We start from the raw sequence: 13637 nt of genomic DNA, 5'->3' as shown, positions 1-13637 counted from the left end.
CCTAGATATTACAATGAAAGATTAAACGAATACTTGATGCAATAGGTTAATCTGATTCAGTGAATCTCACCGATTTTGCTCTAATTACGCGCATTTTACTGAGAATACAACAAAGCTGTTGATGTAAATGGATTTATACTATATATCTCACTCAACTTATTTTTTTCAAATAAAGGATAACAAGATACACGAGCAGATACAAATAAGACAGGAGGTAGAGCGATGACACGCATATTATACCCAATTTTTGTGCGGAGAGGAGGGAAGACCAACACCCACTTTCTGCGAGAAAAAAGTAACCAGTTTCGAAGAGTTGTACGCCTTTTAAAAATAGCCGCATTTCTACACAAACCGGCGTATCACATCTCTCGAAAATTCAGCGAATCAGCAGCCGGTCTAAGTTAATGGTTTATGCTGACTTTCACTGGGCGTTTGTCTATGAATTGGCCTATTGCTGGCGGAGGTTGTATTAGAGAAGGAGGGGGCTTTCAAGGCAGTGAGACCGAGCTGCGTTAACTCGGCTTGCCTTATTTTGTCTGTGTGTATGAAGTTCCCTGACGCAGTGCAGTGCGGCCCAGCCCAGCCCCCCCCCCCCCCCCCCCCCTCTCTCCCTCCTCCTCTCTCCCTCCTCTCACCTGCTTGCCTTCAGTCGCAGTCAGTCTGCAGCCGCCGCTTCCGGTCCTACCGAACGGTGGGCAGGCGGCGGGTGACGCGTTTCCTGCCGCTGCCCTGGGCTTGGCGATCAGTCAGAGCGGGACGGCCATTTTCACCCGGATCCCCCTCCTCTCCCTCTCTCTATCGCTCTCCCACACCTCTGGCGGCCCCCTGACATCGCTCCGTCCCCCCCGCCCCCTCGCTCTCCCCATGTTAAGAGAGCCGAGAAGCGGCGTCGGGAAACGTCACGACTTTCGCCGTCTCGGAGCCGGGAAGCTGTGCGGCGAGCGGCCGGTGGGCGCTGCACCTCCCCGCTGCTGAAGCTGGGCCTTGTTATTGAGGCTAGGAAGTCACTGGCTGTGGGGTTTGCCCTGAATGTGGCAGCAACAGTAGCAGCTCCTCCTCTGGGCGCAGAGCTCAGCAATCGACAGCGTTTGGAAACAATTGCACTTGAACATTTCCTAATCTCTTTGCACATTATTTAGATGTCAGAAAATGTGGACGGATCTGCAGGATATTCAGCTTTACTAGGCGTGTATTGGTTATACGCTGCTGGATGTCGCTAGGTACAATATAAATACAGTCCGTCGGGCCGTTAAAGCCCATTGCTTGTGAACATTCATGTTTTGAATCGAGTCCTCTACAATTATTTCAGCAACGGTGCTAAATTGGAACCAGAAGAAAAACAAAATGTCTACTCGAACGCCATTACCTACAGTAAATGAACGCGAAACAGAGCATGTAAGTAATCTTTAATATAGAGTAAATGAGACTCAGGAAAAGGGACATGGGATATCGTACATCCTGTGAACTTGAGAGTGTAAATGTCCAACTTGGCCTTGATCATGGAATGAACTTGGACCATGCCTTGGAAATGTTCCGTCGGTAAACTGGAATAAATGCCTTGAGTTGGGTTGATTTGAAAAGCTTTTCTGGCTAAAATTTGGGTGTCCGGTTAACTAGTTTACATCTTCCTGTTTTGCTACGTGTATTTGTCCCCCGCCTCTCGTGTGTCAGCACGACACAGGGTAGCTGACAGGTGTCAGTGCACAACGCGCAGGCGTTAGATTTGACCGAATTAGTTGATCAGTTGTGAGTGTTAAGTGAGCAGCTAGTTCGGTTTTATGAAATTTAAAGTGCAAATTAAGAATTGAAAAGGAACCAGTTTATTTAAGGCACCGCCTCATCATTGTACCTGTCATGGCTTTGTAATAAACTAAGCCTATTTAAAAGGAATATATTTGTTAGGAAACAATTCAGTATTTAAGACCAGAATTTTTTAAGTCCCAGGGTTTTGCTACTTGCATTCGTCTTTTTAAAATAGGATAGCATGCCTGTTACAACAAGCATGTAGATCAGAAGGTATTACAAGTAGTTGGAGTTGTATATTTCTATCAGTGTTTTGCCTCATGGAGAATTGAAGACAGTCTATAACTAATTGTGCTGCAGTATCGTATTGGTAAGTCATCTCCAAACACCAATGGGTCTCGTTGAAAGTTGTGATTTTAAAAACAAGTTCAACTGTTTGTTCAAAAGCTACTTTTATGTACTGAGGGATCATAATGTACTAGTAAGTGTGCTAAAACAGGGGGGCTTTGAGCATGTTAGTGATCAGTTCCATATGCTAACATAAAACTGGTTTGGCATTTATTATAACCAGGTGTTATCACCAAGAATTAAGTAAAGCATAATGGGTGTTTGTATTTTTCTATTTCAACTGTGAAAACACCTAGAAGTTCAATTACAGATTTTGTCTGGAGAACGTTTGAGGTATATGACACAGAAAGGAAGAACTTCTATGTATATGTATATATAGCTCTTTTCACCTCCTCGGAATGTCCCAAAGCGCTTCACAATCACTGAATTACTTTTGAAGTATAGCCAATTTGTTTTGTGGCAGCCAATTTGCACACAGCAAGATCCTACAAATAGCAAGAGACTACCTAGTGATTTAATCTGTTTGGTGGTGTTATGGGCTGAATGTTTTCAAGGAGAGTTGGAAGACTCTCTTTGGAAAAAGTGCACCAGGCTCAAACTCCATACCGTTGAATCAATGAGATGAGAGTGCAATCACTGAACTCATTTATGGTTACATGCCTACCAATGGTAGTCGTGGAGGTAATTTGAGATGATACATTTGTTGGTGTTGGTAGTGGTTTGAGAGATTTTAAGGTGATGAAGTAACATTAGCTTCTCTGTGTAAGGGGAGAGAAATAGGAATTTTGCAAGAAATAAATCTTGTGTAGGTACCATTGGAAAAATTTGCAAGAATAATGCATGTTGACTTTGGTTTCTAACCATTTTGGGATGTTTTTCTATGTTGCATATATACATATATATCATCTTTCACGTTCTTGGGATGTCCCAAAGCGCCTCAACCACTGAAGTACTTTTGTTGTAATGTAGGGAAATGTGACAGCCAATTTGTCACAGCAAGGTCCCACAAACAACAGTGAGGTAAATGATGAGTTGATCTGTTTTAGTGATGCTGGTTGAGTGATAAATGTTGGCCAGGACACCGGGAGAACTCCCCTGCAAGTTGTTGTAAATTTGCACAATTGTACTCCCAAGATCTTGCCAAATTTTCCTTCTCTTTTTTTTTAAACTAATTTTATCTAAATAAATCTGGATAACAATATTAGCCTGTGTGCCCATTCATCCAGCTGTGACATTTTTCTACCTTCTGAGATGACAGAAGAATGTTTTGGGTTATCCAGTGTATTCTCCAGTAAACTACTTAGTCAATTTGAGTTACTTGTTGGACTGGGGTTGTGCCCACCAATACTTGGCAGAGAATAAAGATGCAGGTTGTGGTTTATGAATTTGTTCCATTTCTGACAACTGTATGTGGTTTGTGAACATGAGAAAGGAGTTAAGAGCAGGGGCAAAAGCCTTAATGGTAACTTTTTTGCCGCCAAAATATCACCCACATCTGATACTACTTTTCCCCTCTATGCTGAAACTTTAATCTATACCCTGATTACCTCCTTGCCATCCTCTCCATCGCCACCCTCCACAAATTATAACTCTTCCCAAACACAATGCCTCTTTCCTTGCCCAAGGCCCATATCCCTATCAACTGCATACTTGCCAAGTTCCCCATAAACCAGCAAGTTGACTATAAGATCCTCATTATCCTCTTTTTAAAAACGCTCCTTCGCCTTGTCCCACACTGAGCCAGAATTGGTGGGTAGTAATGGCGAACAAACAATGTTCACTGTTATTATCCCTTTGAAACTGACTGCAACTTCAGGAAGAAGCGCATGTGTATCTAAACATGGAAATCCTGAAGCTGCAGTCAGTCATTCACTGCTCCAACACTGGCTACACTGTGGACCCCCCCCACCAAAAAAAAGCTGGTGATCAATTAATCAGTGAAACTGATGCAAACTTGGGCTTTTCCGTGGTAATATCGCTGTTAAACACCCCATTAAAAGTTATGCCTTGTTGGATTAGGTGTAACTTTTTGTTGATGTCACAGCAGATCACACTTCCCGACTCTACTGCACTGAAATCTCTTGCACGTTGAAAAAGGAAAAGTTTCCAGGCAGCTTTCTTCAGGGCCAGCGGCGAACGTCTTTGCTTCACTGCTGACCGCAAATTCCAAGCCTACCTTTTCCAAAAATATAAATGAATCTGACGTTGGCATACTCCTCATTCCATTGTTGACAGCTGCTTCTTGAGCCACTGGAATTTTGGAACTCTTTCTCGCAGTCTCTATGCTTTGCCTGATCCCCTTATCCTTCAAAAGCCTTCTTATGACTCTTCCCATTCATTGCTCTTTGTTCAGTGTTTACTATTTGCCTGCCACCCTAGAAATTGCTTTTGAAGATTTCTCTCTTCACACGAGGATTGCTATAGAAATGTAAGTTGTAACATACATTATGTAATATTGGTTAAAATACAATTTTTCTTGAATGCATTTTGGTATTAATTAAACCTAGTGATAGCACTGTCATGCATGTTCTGAGCTTTAAAAGGGTCTCTATTAATTTCTGGCAAAGATATTTCAGATTAACATTCTAAATTCTTGACTGATCCTAAGAAGAAGAATTAAAAAATGACATACTGCAGAGATTTCAAATTTCTCCTTTCCTGAAGAGCAGAACAAACGTTTGACTTGAGATTAGTTCATTTTGGGCTTAGTTTGGTGCACTGAAGGGTATTGCTTTCAAGATACATGTCAACAATGCAATAAGTTCTCACATTTTTAATTCCATAAACTTTTTAATACCTGTACATAGATTTCTGACTTGGATTTCTTTTGACATGAGTTTGTTGAACTAGATTTGAAACGGAAGATTTTAAACTAATATCCTTGTTTTCCCCCATCTCAGCACACTTCTCATATGGATGGCCGCTCGGAAGTTTCTTCTCGGTCAGCCCGCTCTGGGGGAGCTCGATGCCGGAATTCAATTACATCTTGTGCTGATGAACAGCCGCACATAGGAAACTATAGGCTTCTGAAAACCATCGGCAAGGGAAACTTCGCCAAGGTGAAGCTGGCTAGACATATCCTCACTGGAAGAGAGGTAAATTGGTCTGCTAATGCCTGGTTTATGGATCTTGTTTTAGTATGTTGTACTTCCACTGGCTGAATTGTTCCTTTTATTATAGTTTATAATTTTTTCTCATTTTTAAGTTGTCACATTCTTTTCCCTGCTCAATGGCAAATGCTTCTGAGCCTCTGCTGATCTTAAGTCAGCCATTTGGAAATGTGTACGAACTGTCTGGGGTGACTTTTCTGTTTCCTCTCCTTGCTTGTGCATACCTTTCACTTGGCACCTCCATTATGTTGAGTTTGGAAATTCACCATGTGAAATTGAGTATAAACCAGACAAATACTTAAATATTTACATTTACACTTTTTAAATAAACTGTAAATTCTATTTTTATCTTCAGAAGGTATTGGTAGAATGCTCCCTAAACATTTATTGTCCTGCCACAAAACAGTTTAGTGAAACAGAAATCTGAAGTTGCGCAACCACTTGAGCCTTTTTGGACCCTGACCTGAACTACAAGCCCATGTTCTGGACATCACCAAGCGTGCTAATTTTCACATCAACATAATCTGCCCTGCTTTCAATTCGCTTCAGTCACAACTGAAACTCTCATCCGTACCTTCGTCATCTCCAAGCATAACTTCTCCAATGCATTCTTTGCTGACCTCCAAATTTCATAATCTCCAGCTCTACTGCTTACATCCTATCCTGCACCAAGCCCTTATTGCCCCTGTCTTCGCTCACCTCCACTGTCCCCCCACACATTAACTTGAAAATCCCTATACTTGTTTACAATTCCCTTTAAGGCCTTTCCATACCTAACCTCTGGAAATTCCTTCAACCCTGCGTCTCAGCCCATGTCCTTCACTGCTACATTTGACCTAGTGTATTTTCCCACTCCAGTCTACCATTGGTTGTACACCCTGCAGCTGTCTCAACCTACACTCTGGGAACTCTCTCTATAAATACCTCCTGCCCTGCTAATACTTGTACTGCTATTGCTTAGGATTTGTTTATTTTTCCCCCTTCTATGAAATGCCTTGTGACATTTATTATGTTAAAGGCATTGTAAAAATGCAAATTGTTTTATTTCTTTTAAATTGTATAAAATTTGTACAAATAGCTACAATGCTTGGTATGAATTACATCAAATCTACAGCACAGAAACAGGACACTCAACCCAACTGCTCTATGGTAATATTGAGGGAGTGCAGCGAAGGTTCACCAGACTGATTCCCAGGATGGCTGGACTGACATATGAGGAGAGACTGGATCAACTGGGCCTTTATACATTGGAGTTTAGAAGAATGAGAGGGGATCTCAAAGAAACATACAAGATTCTGCTGGGACAGGACAGGTTAGATGCAGGTAGAATGTTCCCGATGTTTGGGAAGTCCAGAACCAGGGGACACAGTCTTAGGATAAGGGGTAGGCCATTTAGGACTGAGATGAGGAGAAACTTCTTCACTCAGAGTTGTTAACCTGTGAAATTCCCAGCCGCAGAGAGTTGTTGATGCCAGTTCATTGGATATATTCAAGAGGGAGTTAGATATGGCCCTTACGGCTAAGGGGATCAAGGGATATGGAGAGAAAGCAAGAAAGGGGTACTGAGGGAACGATCAGCCATGATCTTATTGAATGGTGGTGCAGGCTCGAAGGGCCGAATGGCCTACTCCTGCACCTATTTTCTATGTAAAGCCAATCAGTCCACCAAACTCGCCCCCTTTAATACATTACTCCTTATCACTATATTTTGAATAACCACAATGTTTTTGCCTCTCATCTTTCTAGAATCGTATTTTACAGCACATAAGAAAGCCATTGTGTCTGTGCTGGCTCTATAAGAGCTGTCTACTTATTTCAATTCATCTATCCTTTCTCATTCAATGTTTTTCTTTTTCAAATATTTATCCACCCCCCTATTAAACTATACTACTTCTGCTTCCATCACTGTTTTTGGTAGGCATGGCATTTCCTAACAACCCTTTGTGATGGAGAATTCTCCTAACCTCTTCCTTAGTCTTTTGGTGATCTTAACATTGATGATGCATCATCATCATAGGCGGTCCCTCGAACGAGGATGACTTGCTTCCACACCAAAAGGGATGAGTTCATCGATGTTCCAATGAAGGACCCGATATTTTATTTTAACATGTTTTACTGTGTTTTAAAACACTTGCGCCTATAAAAATAGGCTATGCACCTGCTTTTATCAGGCGCAAGATTTTTGAGGACATTTGTTGGGCAAGATATGCGTAAATCCCGCAATCTTGCACATGCAAATGTCCTCGCTCCCGATATGTGTAGGATCTGTTAAGCTGATCAGAAAAACCTGTTTTCAGCGCATGCGCATTGCGCGCTGAAAACCGGCTTTTCCGATGTCTTCCTGGGACCGTAGAAACTTCTTCCGGGCCCGGGACGTCGGAATTTCTGCCTCAATGTGTTTAATTTTATTGTGTTTATGTTTCAAAACACTTGCGCCTGTAAAAGTAGGCTATACGCCTGCTTTTTCAGGTGAAAGAATTTTGAGGACATTTGCTGGGCAAGATTTGCGTAAATCCCGCAATCTTGCTCAAGCAAATGTCCCCACTCCCGCATTGCGTGCTGAAAACTGGCTTTTCTGATGCCTTCCCGGGTTCGTAGAAACTTTGTACGGGCCCGAGATGTCGGAATTTCTACCTGATTGCCCTGGGGGAGGTAACGTGGAACCATTGACCTGGGCAGCTGGTCAGCTGCCCCCGGTGTACCCGCCCACCGGAACAGGCAGATACTGGTCTCCGGCAATTCATACCAAGCATTGTAGCTAGTTGTACAAATTTTATACAATTTAAAAGAAATAAAACAATTTTGCATTGGTTGGACATGAGACACCATTGGACCAATCCATTCGGCCCACAGATTGGAGGTGAACTACATGGAGGATTAGGGCTTCTCATTTTCTAGGGGGTGAGTTTATTTTTTACAAGGTAACTAGTGGGGTGCCACAGAGATCAGTGCTGGGACCCCAACTATTTACAAACTATATTAATGACTTGGAAGAAGGGACTGAGTGGAACGTAGCCAAGTTTGCTGACAATATAAAGATGGGAGGAAAAGCAATGTGTGAAGGGGACACAAAAAATCTGCAAAAGGACATAGACAGGCAAAGTGAGTGGGCAAAAATTTGGCAGATGGAGTATAATGTTAGAAAGTGTGAGTTCATGCACTTCGGCAGAAAAAAAATCACAGAGCAAGTTATTATTTAAATGAAGAAAGATTGCAAAGTGCTGCAGTACAGCGGGACCTGGGGGTACTTATGCATGAAGCACAAAAGAATAGTATGCAAGTACAGCAAGTGGTCAGGAAGGCCACTGGAATCTTGGCCTTTATTGCAAAGAGGATGGAGTATAAAAGCAGAGAAGTCTTGCTACAGCTATACAGGGTATTGGTGAGGCCACACCTGGAATACTGCATGCAGTTTTGGTTTCCATATTTACGAAAGGATATACTTGCTTTAGAGGCAGTTCAGAGAAGGTTCACTAGGTTAATTTCAGGAGATGAGGGGTTGACTTATGAGGAAAGGTTGAGTAGGTTGGGCCTCTTCTCATTGGAATTCAGAAGAATCAGAGGTGATCTTATCGAAATGTATAAGCTTATGAGGGGGCTTGACAAGGTGGATGCAGAGAGGATGTTTCCATTGATGGGGGAGATTAGAACTAGAGGGCATGATCTTAGAATAAGGGGCCGCCCATTTAAAACTGAGATGAGGAGAAATTTATTTTCGCAGAGGGTTGTCAATCTGTGGAATTCGCTGCCTCAGTGAGCTGTGGAAGCTGGGACATTGAATAAATTTAAGACAGAAATAGACAGTTTCTTAAACGATAAGGGGATAAGGGGTTATGGGGAGCGGGCAGGGAAGTGGAGTTGAGTCCATGATCAGATCAGCCATGAACTTATTGAATGGCGGAGCAGGCTCGACGAGCCATATGGCCTATTCCTGCTCCTATTTCTTATGTTCTTATGATATTCCAGTTCTGAACTTCAGGGGTGGAAGATGCTTGTGCGTGGATTTTTTTTCATGTGTGGTGACTGTTGCACATCAGCCACCACATGGGCTTGACAGAGCTAGGCCTTTATCCAGTGGCAAGGGTTAACCAGGACGACTGGAGACCTGCTGTGCTGCACGGACCTAGTGTGCACACAAATCGCTGGCCCGTGCTGCCCTGGGTCCTCGGATCTTCTGGGCCCGTACCCTCATTTGTCGCTCCTCCACTACAACATTCCCGCTCCTCCGCTATGCCTGGGCCCTGCTGATGTTCCAACCCACGCTCTAACCGCGACCTGGGCCTCGATGACGTCACCCAGTCGCCCACCTCAAAGTCGTTGCACACTTGAGATGACTCGTGCTGGAAGCTGTAGTGGCTTGCTCCAGCTCTTATATTCCTGACCTGCAGTGGTGTCCGCTTGCAGGTCGGTGTGGCCCACGATGATGCAGGGGCCTGGCGCTGCAGCTCTTTATACACCCAGCCTGCGGTGGTGTCCTCTCGCAGGTCGGGGTGGCCCGCGATGTTGCAGGGGCCCGGTGCTCCAGCTCTTTATACACCCGACCTTGGTGCACATCACTGTTAAATCCCTCCAGTCTGAAAAACATCCATTAACCACTGTTGATTATTCAACTATTTATCAATCTTTGAGTAAAAATTCCTAAAATATCTTGTCTTCTAAAATTTACTTCTTTCCCCTGGTCCTACTTTGAAATAATTATCTAAATTTGGGGTCCCCCTCTTGGATGGCTTGGAGCTAATCCAGCGAGTAGTTGAGCTATACAGATCAGGATAGTCCCAAGCTCAATCCCTTGACCCTGCTGAGTTGGTTGATTTCAATTGGGTTGGTGGTATGGGCACCACAGGTGACCTCGGCACCCTTGGGTTAGGGAAGAGAGAATAGGCCATGGTTTCTGCTGCAGAAAGTGTGTATGTAGACATTCGGTGAGGATAGGATCATGCTATATAACGACGATTGGCTGTACTGTGCTCTTGCATTTCAATGTCCTACCAGCACTCACTGTTGAGGCCTAATCTATTAAAAGTGACCACTGAGCAATGTACAAGTATTTGAGGGTGACTGATGTCTGTGTAACTGTACTTTTTTTGATGGAGAAAATTAATTGAGATCACAAAATGTGCTAATATATTACCTGTGATTTTGTTAATTTATTGCCTCAAATTACTCCACCAGTACCACCACCTCTAATCTTTTCTTGGTTTTCCTCATAAGATGAATATTAGGCTCTACAGTATAGGAAGGATATTAAGGCTTTAGAGCAGGCACAACACCGATTCATTAGAATGCTGCTTGGTATGAGGAAATACAAATGTGAAGAAGGACTTGGGGAGGGGGAGAACTGGGCCATTTTTTGTTAGAGCAACATAGATTACGGGACAATATAATAGAAGTGTTTAAAATTGAGATAGGATAGAAAGAAGCAGACTGTTTCCAGTAGTTGTGGGGTCAAGAACATGGGTTGATAAATAAGTGATTGAATGTAAGAGATTTAGAACAGTGGGCAGGAGAAACTCCTTCACACATGGTTGTAAGCCTGTGGAATTCATTTCCCGGGTTAGTGGTTGAAGGAGAAACTGTGCCAAATTCAAAATTAAATTGTATATGCAGATGAAGGGAAAGGTGTTGATAAGATCAGGCTGAGTAAGTGTGATTAGAACTGTTTGCTCGCATGTAGGGTAAATGGCGACTGGGACAGGTTGAGCCTAATGGCCTCTTTCTGTGTTGTAACTTCTATGTACTTCTGTATTGCTGTTTCTTATATAATTACAAAACATTTTACTTGATGTGATAACCAAAACTGAGTATAGTATTATGAGTGTGGTCTAACCAATACATTGCAAAACCTTAGTATAACTTTGAAAAATTTGTATTTTGTTCTGGTAATATATCCTAGCATCTTAATTTCTCAAACTTTGTGTTCAATTTCTGTGAAATACTTTAAATGTAGCTGCATTTAATTTCATTTGCCACATTTTGCCCAAATGCATAATAACGCCACTCCTTTTCCAAATCTTTAGCTGCACCTTTTTTTTAACTGCTCACCATAATTTTGTACCAATGACAAAATATATCGATGTGCTATTTGTGTGATTCTCTTAATTGATCACCTCAAATTACCACCACCATTATCAATGACATGCCTATAATTCTTCCTAGTGTTGTATAGTTCAAAATGTCTCTTGAAACATATATGTTCATGTTTTATCTTGGTTAAAATGCAAATGTTTATTAAGCGATTATTACCAAAACCTGTTTATGGTTGCAATATATTTCAAGACAGAAATTGAGACTTTCTGCATTTAATAATGTCTTACTGTTGTATTCTGTTGGGTTTCCTGTTAATAGAAACAGAAGTTGAATAGCTAAATGGTTATGAAATTTTTTAAAAATCAAGTTTTTAATCATTCCTAAATTTGTTTCTTCTAGGTTGCAATAAAAATTATTGACAAAACCCAGCTCAACCCCACCAGTTTGCAAAAGGTAAGGAATTGTAGTTATTTTGCAAGCACCTATTTGCTTTAAATTCCTTTAAGGTCTATTTGTACTCCGTTATTTTAATGTGACTTGGTGTTTCAAAGAATGTACATATACAAGGCTACTTGAAATAAGCATTGGCAGACTTGTTTTGTGATGTGCTTAAAAAAAAATGGAGAATAATCAAATGCATCACAACAGCCTAATTATAGTATACTAGGGCTAAAAGCATAGATGTGTTTTGTGAGAAAGGAGAAAGAGTTCTCGAGGTTGAATACGGTAAAGTGTTTTGATTCATTATTGTATTGTCCATGACATAGGTAAAGAAACAGTGTTAGCTTTCTTCCAGTGTCTTGAAATAACCATTGAATAGGCCTGCTCCCTTACCCAAGGCAAACCTGCTGGAGTGGGGGAGGCAACAAGGTCCTTACTTAGATGAGCCATTCAGTAATGATATTGTTTAGTTGGGGCATATAGAGCAGATTGTATTGATGTAACATCTTCAAATGAAGTTCAATTTTTTTCATTGTGGCTAAGATTGTGAATTACAAAATCACTTGATTATGTTTTGTGTAACTATCAAGTATGTCAATTTAGAACTTTTATGTACTTCAGAGTCTTCAAACTTACACAAGAAGAGTTGCAAGGATTTGAAGCTAAACCAAATGATAGGCTAACATAGAATGATACAGCACAGAAGGAGGCCATTTGGTCCATTGTGCTGGTTCTTTGGTAGAGCTATCCAATTAATCCCACTCTACTGTTCTTTCCCCATAACAAAAAAACATTATCTAGTCATTATCATATTGCTGTTTGTGGGAGCTTGCTTGTGTGCAAATTGGTTTGCCGCGTTTCCTACATTACAACAGTGACTGCACGCCAAAAGTACTTCATTGGCTGTAAAGCACTTTGAGACATCCAGTGGTCGTGAAAGGCACTATATAAATGAAAGTCTTTTTTCTTTCCTTCTTTTCTTTCCTTCTTTTCTTTCCTTCTTTTCTTTCCTTCTTTTCTTTCCTTCTTTTCTTTCCTTCTTTTCTTTCCTTTCCTTTCCTTTTCTTTCCTTTTCCTTTCCTTTTCTTTTCTTTTCTTTCCTTTTCTTTTCTTTCCTTCTTTTCTTTCTTTCAATTTTTTCCTTTCAATTATTTATCCAATTCCCTTTTGAAAGTCGCTATTAAATCAGATTCCACCACCCTCTCAGGCAGTGCATTCAAGATCATCATTACTTGCTGCATAAAAAAAGCTTCCTCACGTGGAGTGCCCTGAATTGAATACAATACTCCAGCTGAGGCTTAACCAGTGTTTTATAAAAGTTTAGTATAAATCTCTTTGCCTTTGTGCTCTACCTCTATTAATAAAACCAAGGATCCCATATGCTTTTTTAAAAGCCGCCTTCTCGCCTGTCACCTAAAGATTTATGTACATATACCACAGGTCTCTGTTCCTGCACCCGCTTTAAAATTGTACCACTTAGTTTATATTGCTTGTACTCGTTCTTCCAACCAAAATGTATCACTTCACACATCTTTGCATTAAATTTCATCGGCCATGTGACTGCCCATTTCACCAGTCTGTCTATGTCTTCCTGAAGTCTGTTACTATCCTCCATATTGTTTATTACGTTTCCGAGTTTCGTGTTACCTGCAAACTTTGAAATTATATCCTGTATACCTAAGTTCAGGTCATTAATATATATCAAAAAGAGCAATATGACACTTGCCTCGATTTTAAAATTATCATCATTGTTTTCAAATCCCTCCATGGCCTCGCCCTCCCTATCTCTGTAATCACCTCCAGCCCCACAACCCTCCGAGATATCTGCACTCCTCTAATTCTGTCCTCCTTGAGCTTCTCCGATTTTAATCGCTCCACTATTGGTGGCCGTGCCTTCACCTGCCAAGGCCTTAAGCCCTGGAATTCCCTCACTAAACCTTTCTACCTCTCTTTCCTCCTTTGTTAAAA

At 41.5% G+C, this 13637-nt stretch overlaps 1 protein-coding gene across 8 annotated transcripts in view; it reads left to right on the top strand.

Moving 5' to 3' along the window:
• Window positions 1-642: 642 nt before the first annotated feature.
• The window catches only part of mark3a (MAP/microtubule affinity-regulating kinase 3a), a 224857-nt gene continuing 211862 nt past the window's right edge, over window positions 643-13637 (top strand). For 3 of the 8 annotated variants that reach the window (XM_070879326.1, XM_070879329.1, XM_070879323.1), the window contains exons 1-3: window positions 646-1395; window positions 4992-5186; window positions 11628-11681. In XM_070879326.1, coding sequence (XP_070735427.1) covers window positions 1345-1395; window positions 4992-5186; window positions 11628-11681 — 300 coding nt within the window. In that variant the 5' untranslated portion in view covers window positions 646-1344. Of the gene's footprint in view, window positions 1396-4991; window positions 5187-11627; window positions 11682-13637 lie in introns of all 8 variants that reach the window. The other 5 variants (XM_070879322.1, XM_070879321.1, XM_070879320.1 and 2 more) reach the window with 2 other exon arrangements.

Source organism: Pristiophorus japonicus, chromosome 4 (genome assembly GCF_044704955.1).
Source record: "Pristiophorus japonicus isolate sPriJap1 chromosome 4, sPriJap1.hap1, whole genome shotgun sequence".
NCBI lineage: Eukaryota > Metazoa > Chordata > Chondrichthyes > Pristiophoridae > Pristiophorus > Pristiophorus japonicus.
The sequence above is the reverse complement of the archived record's forward strand: the minus strand, read 5'-3'. Positions and strand labels throughout refer to the sequence as shown.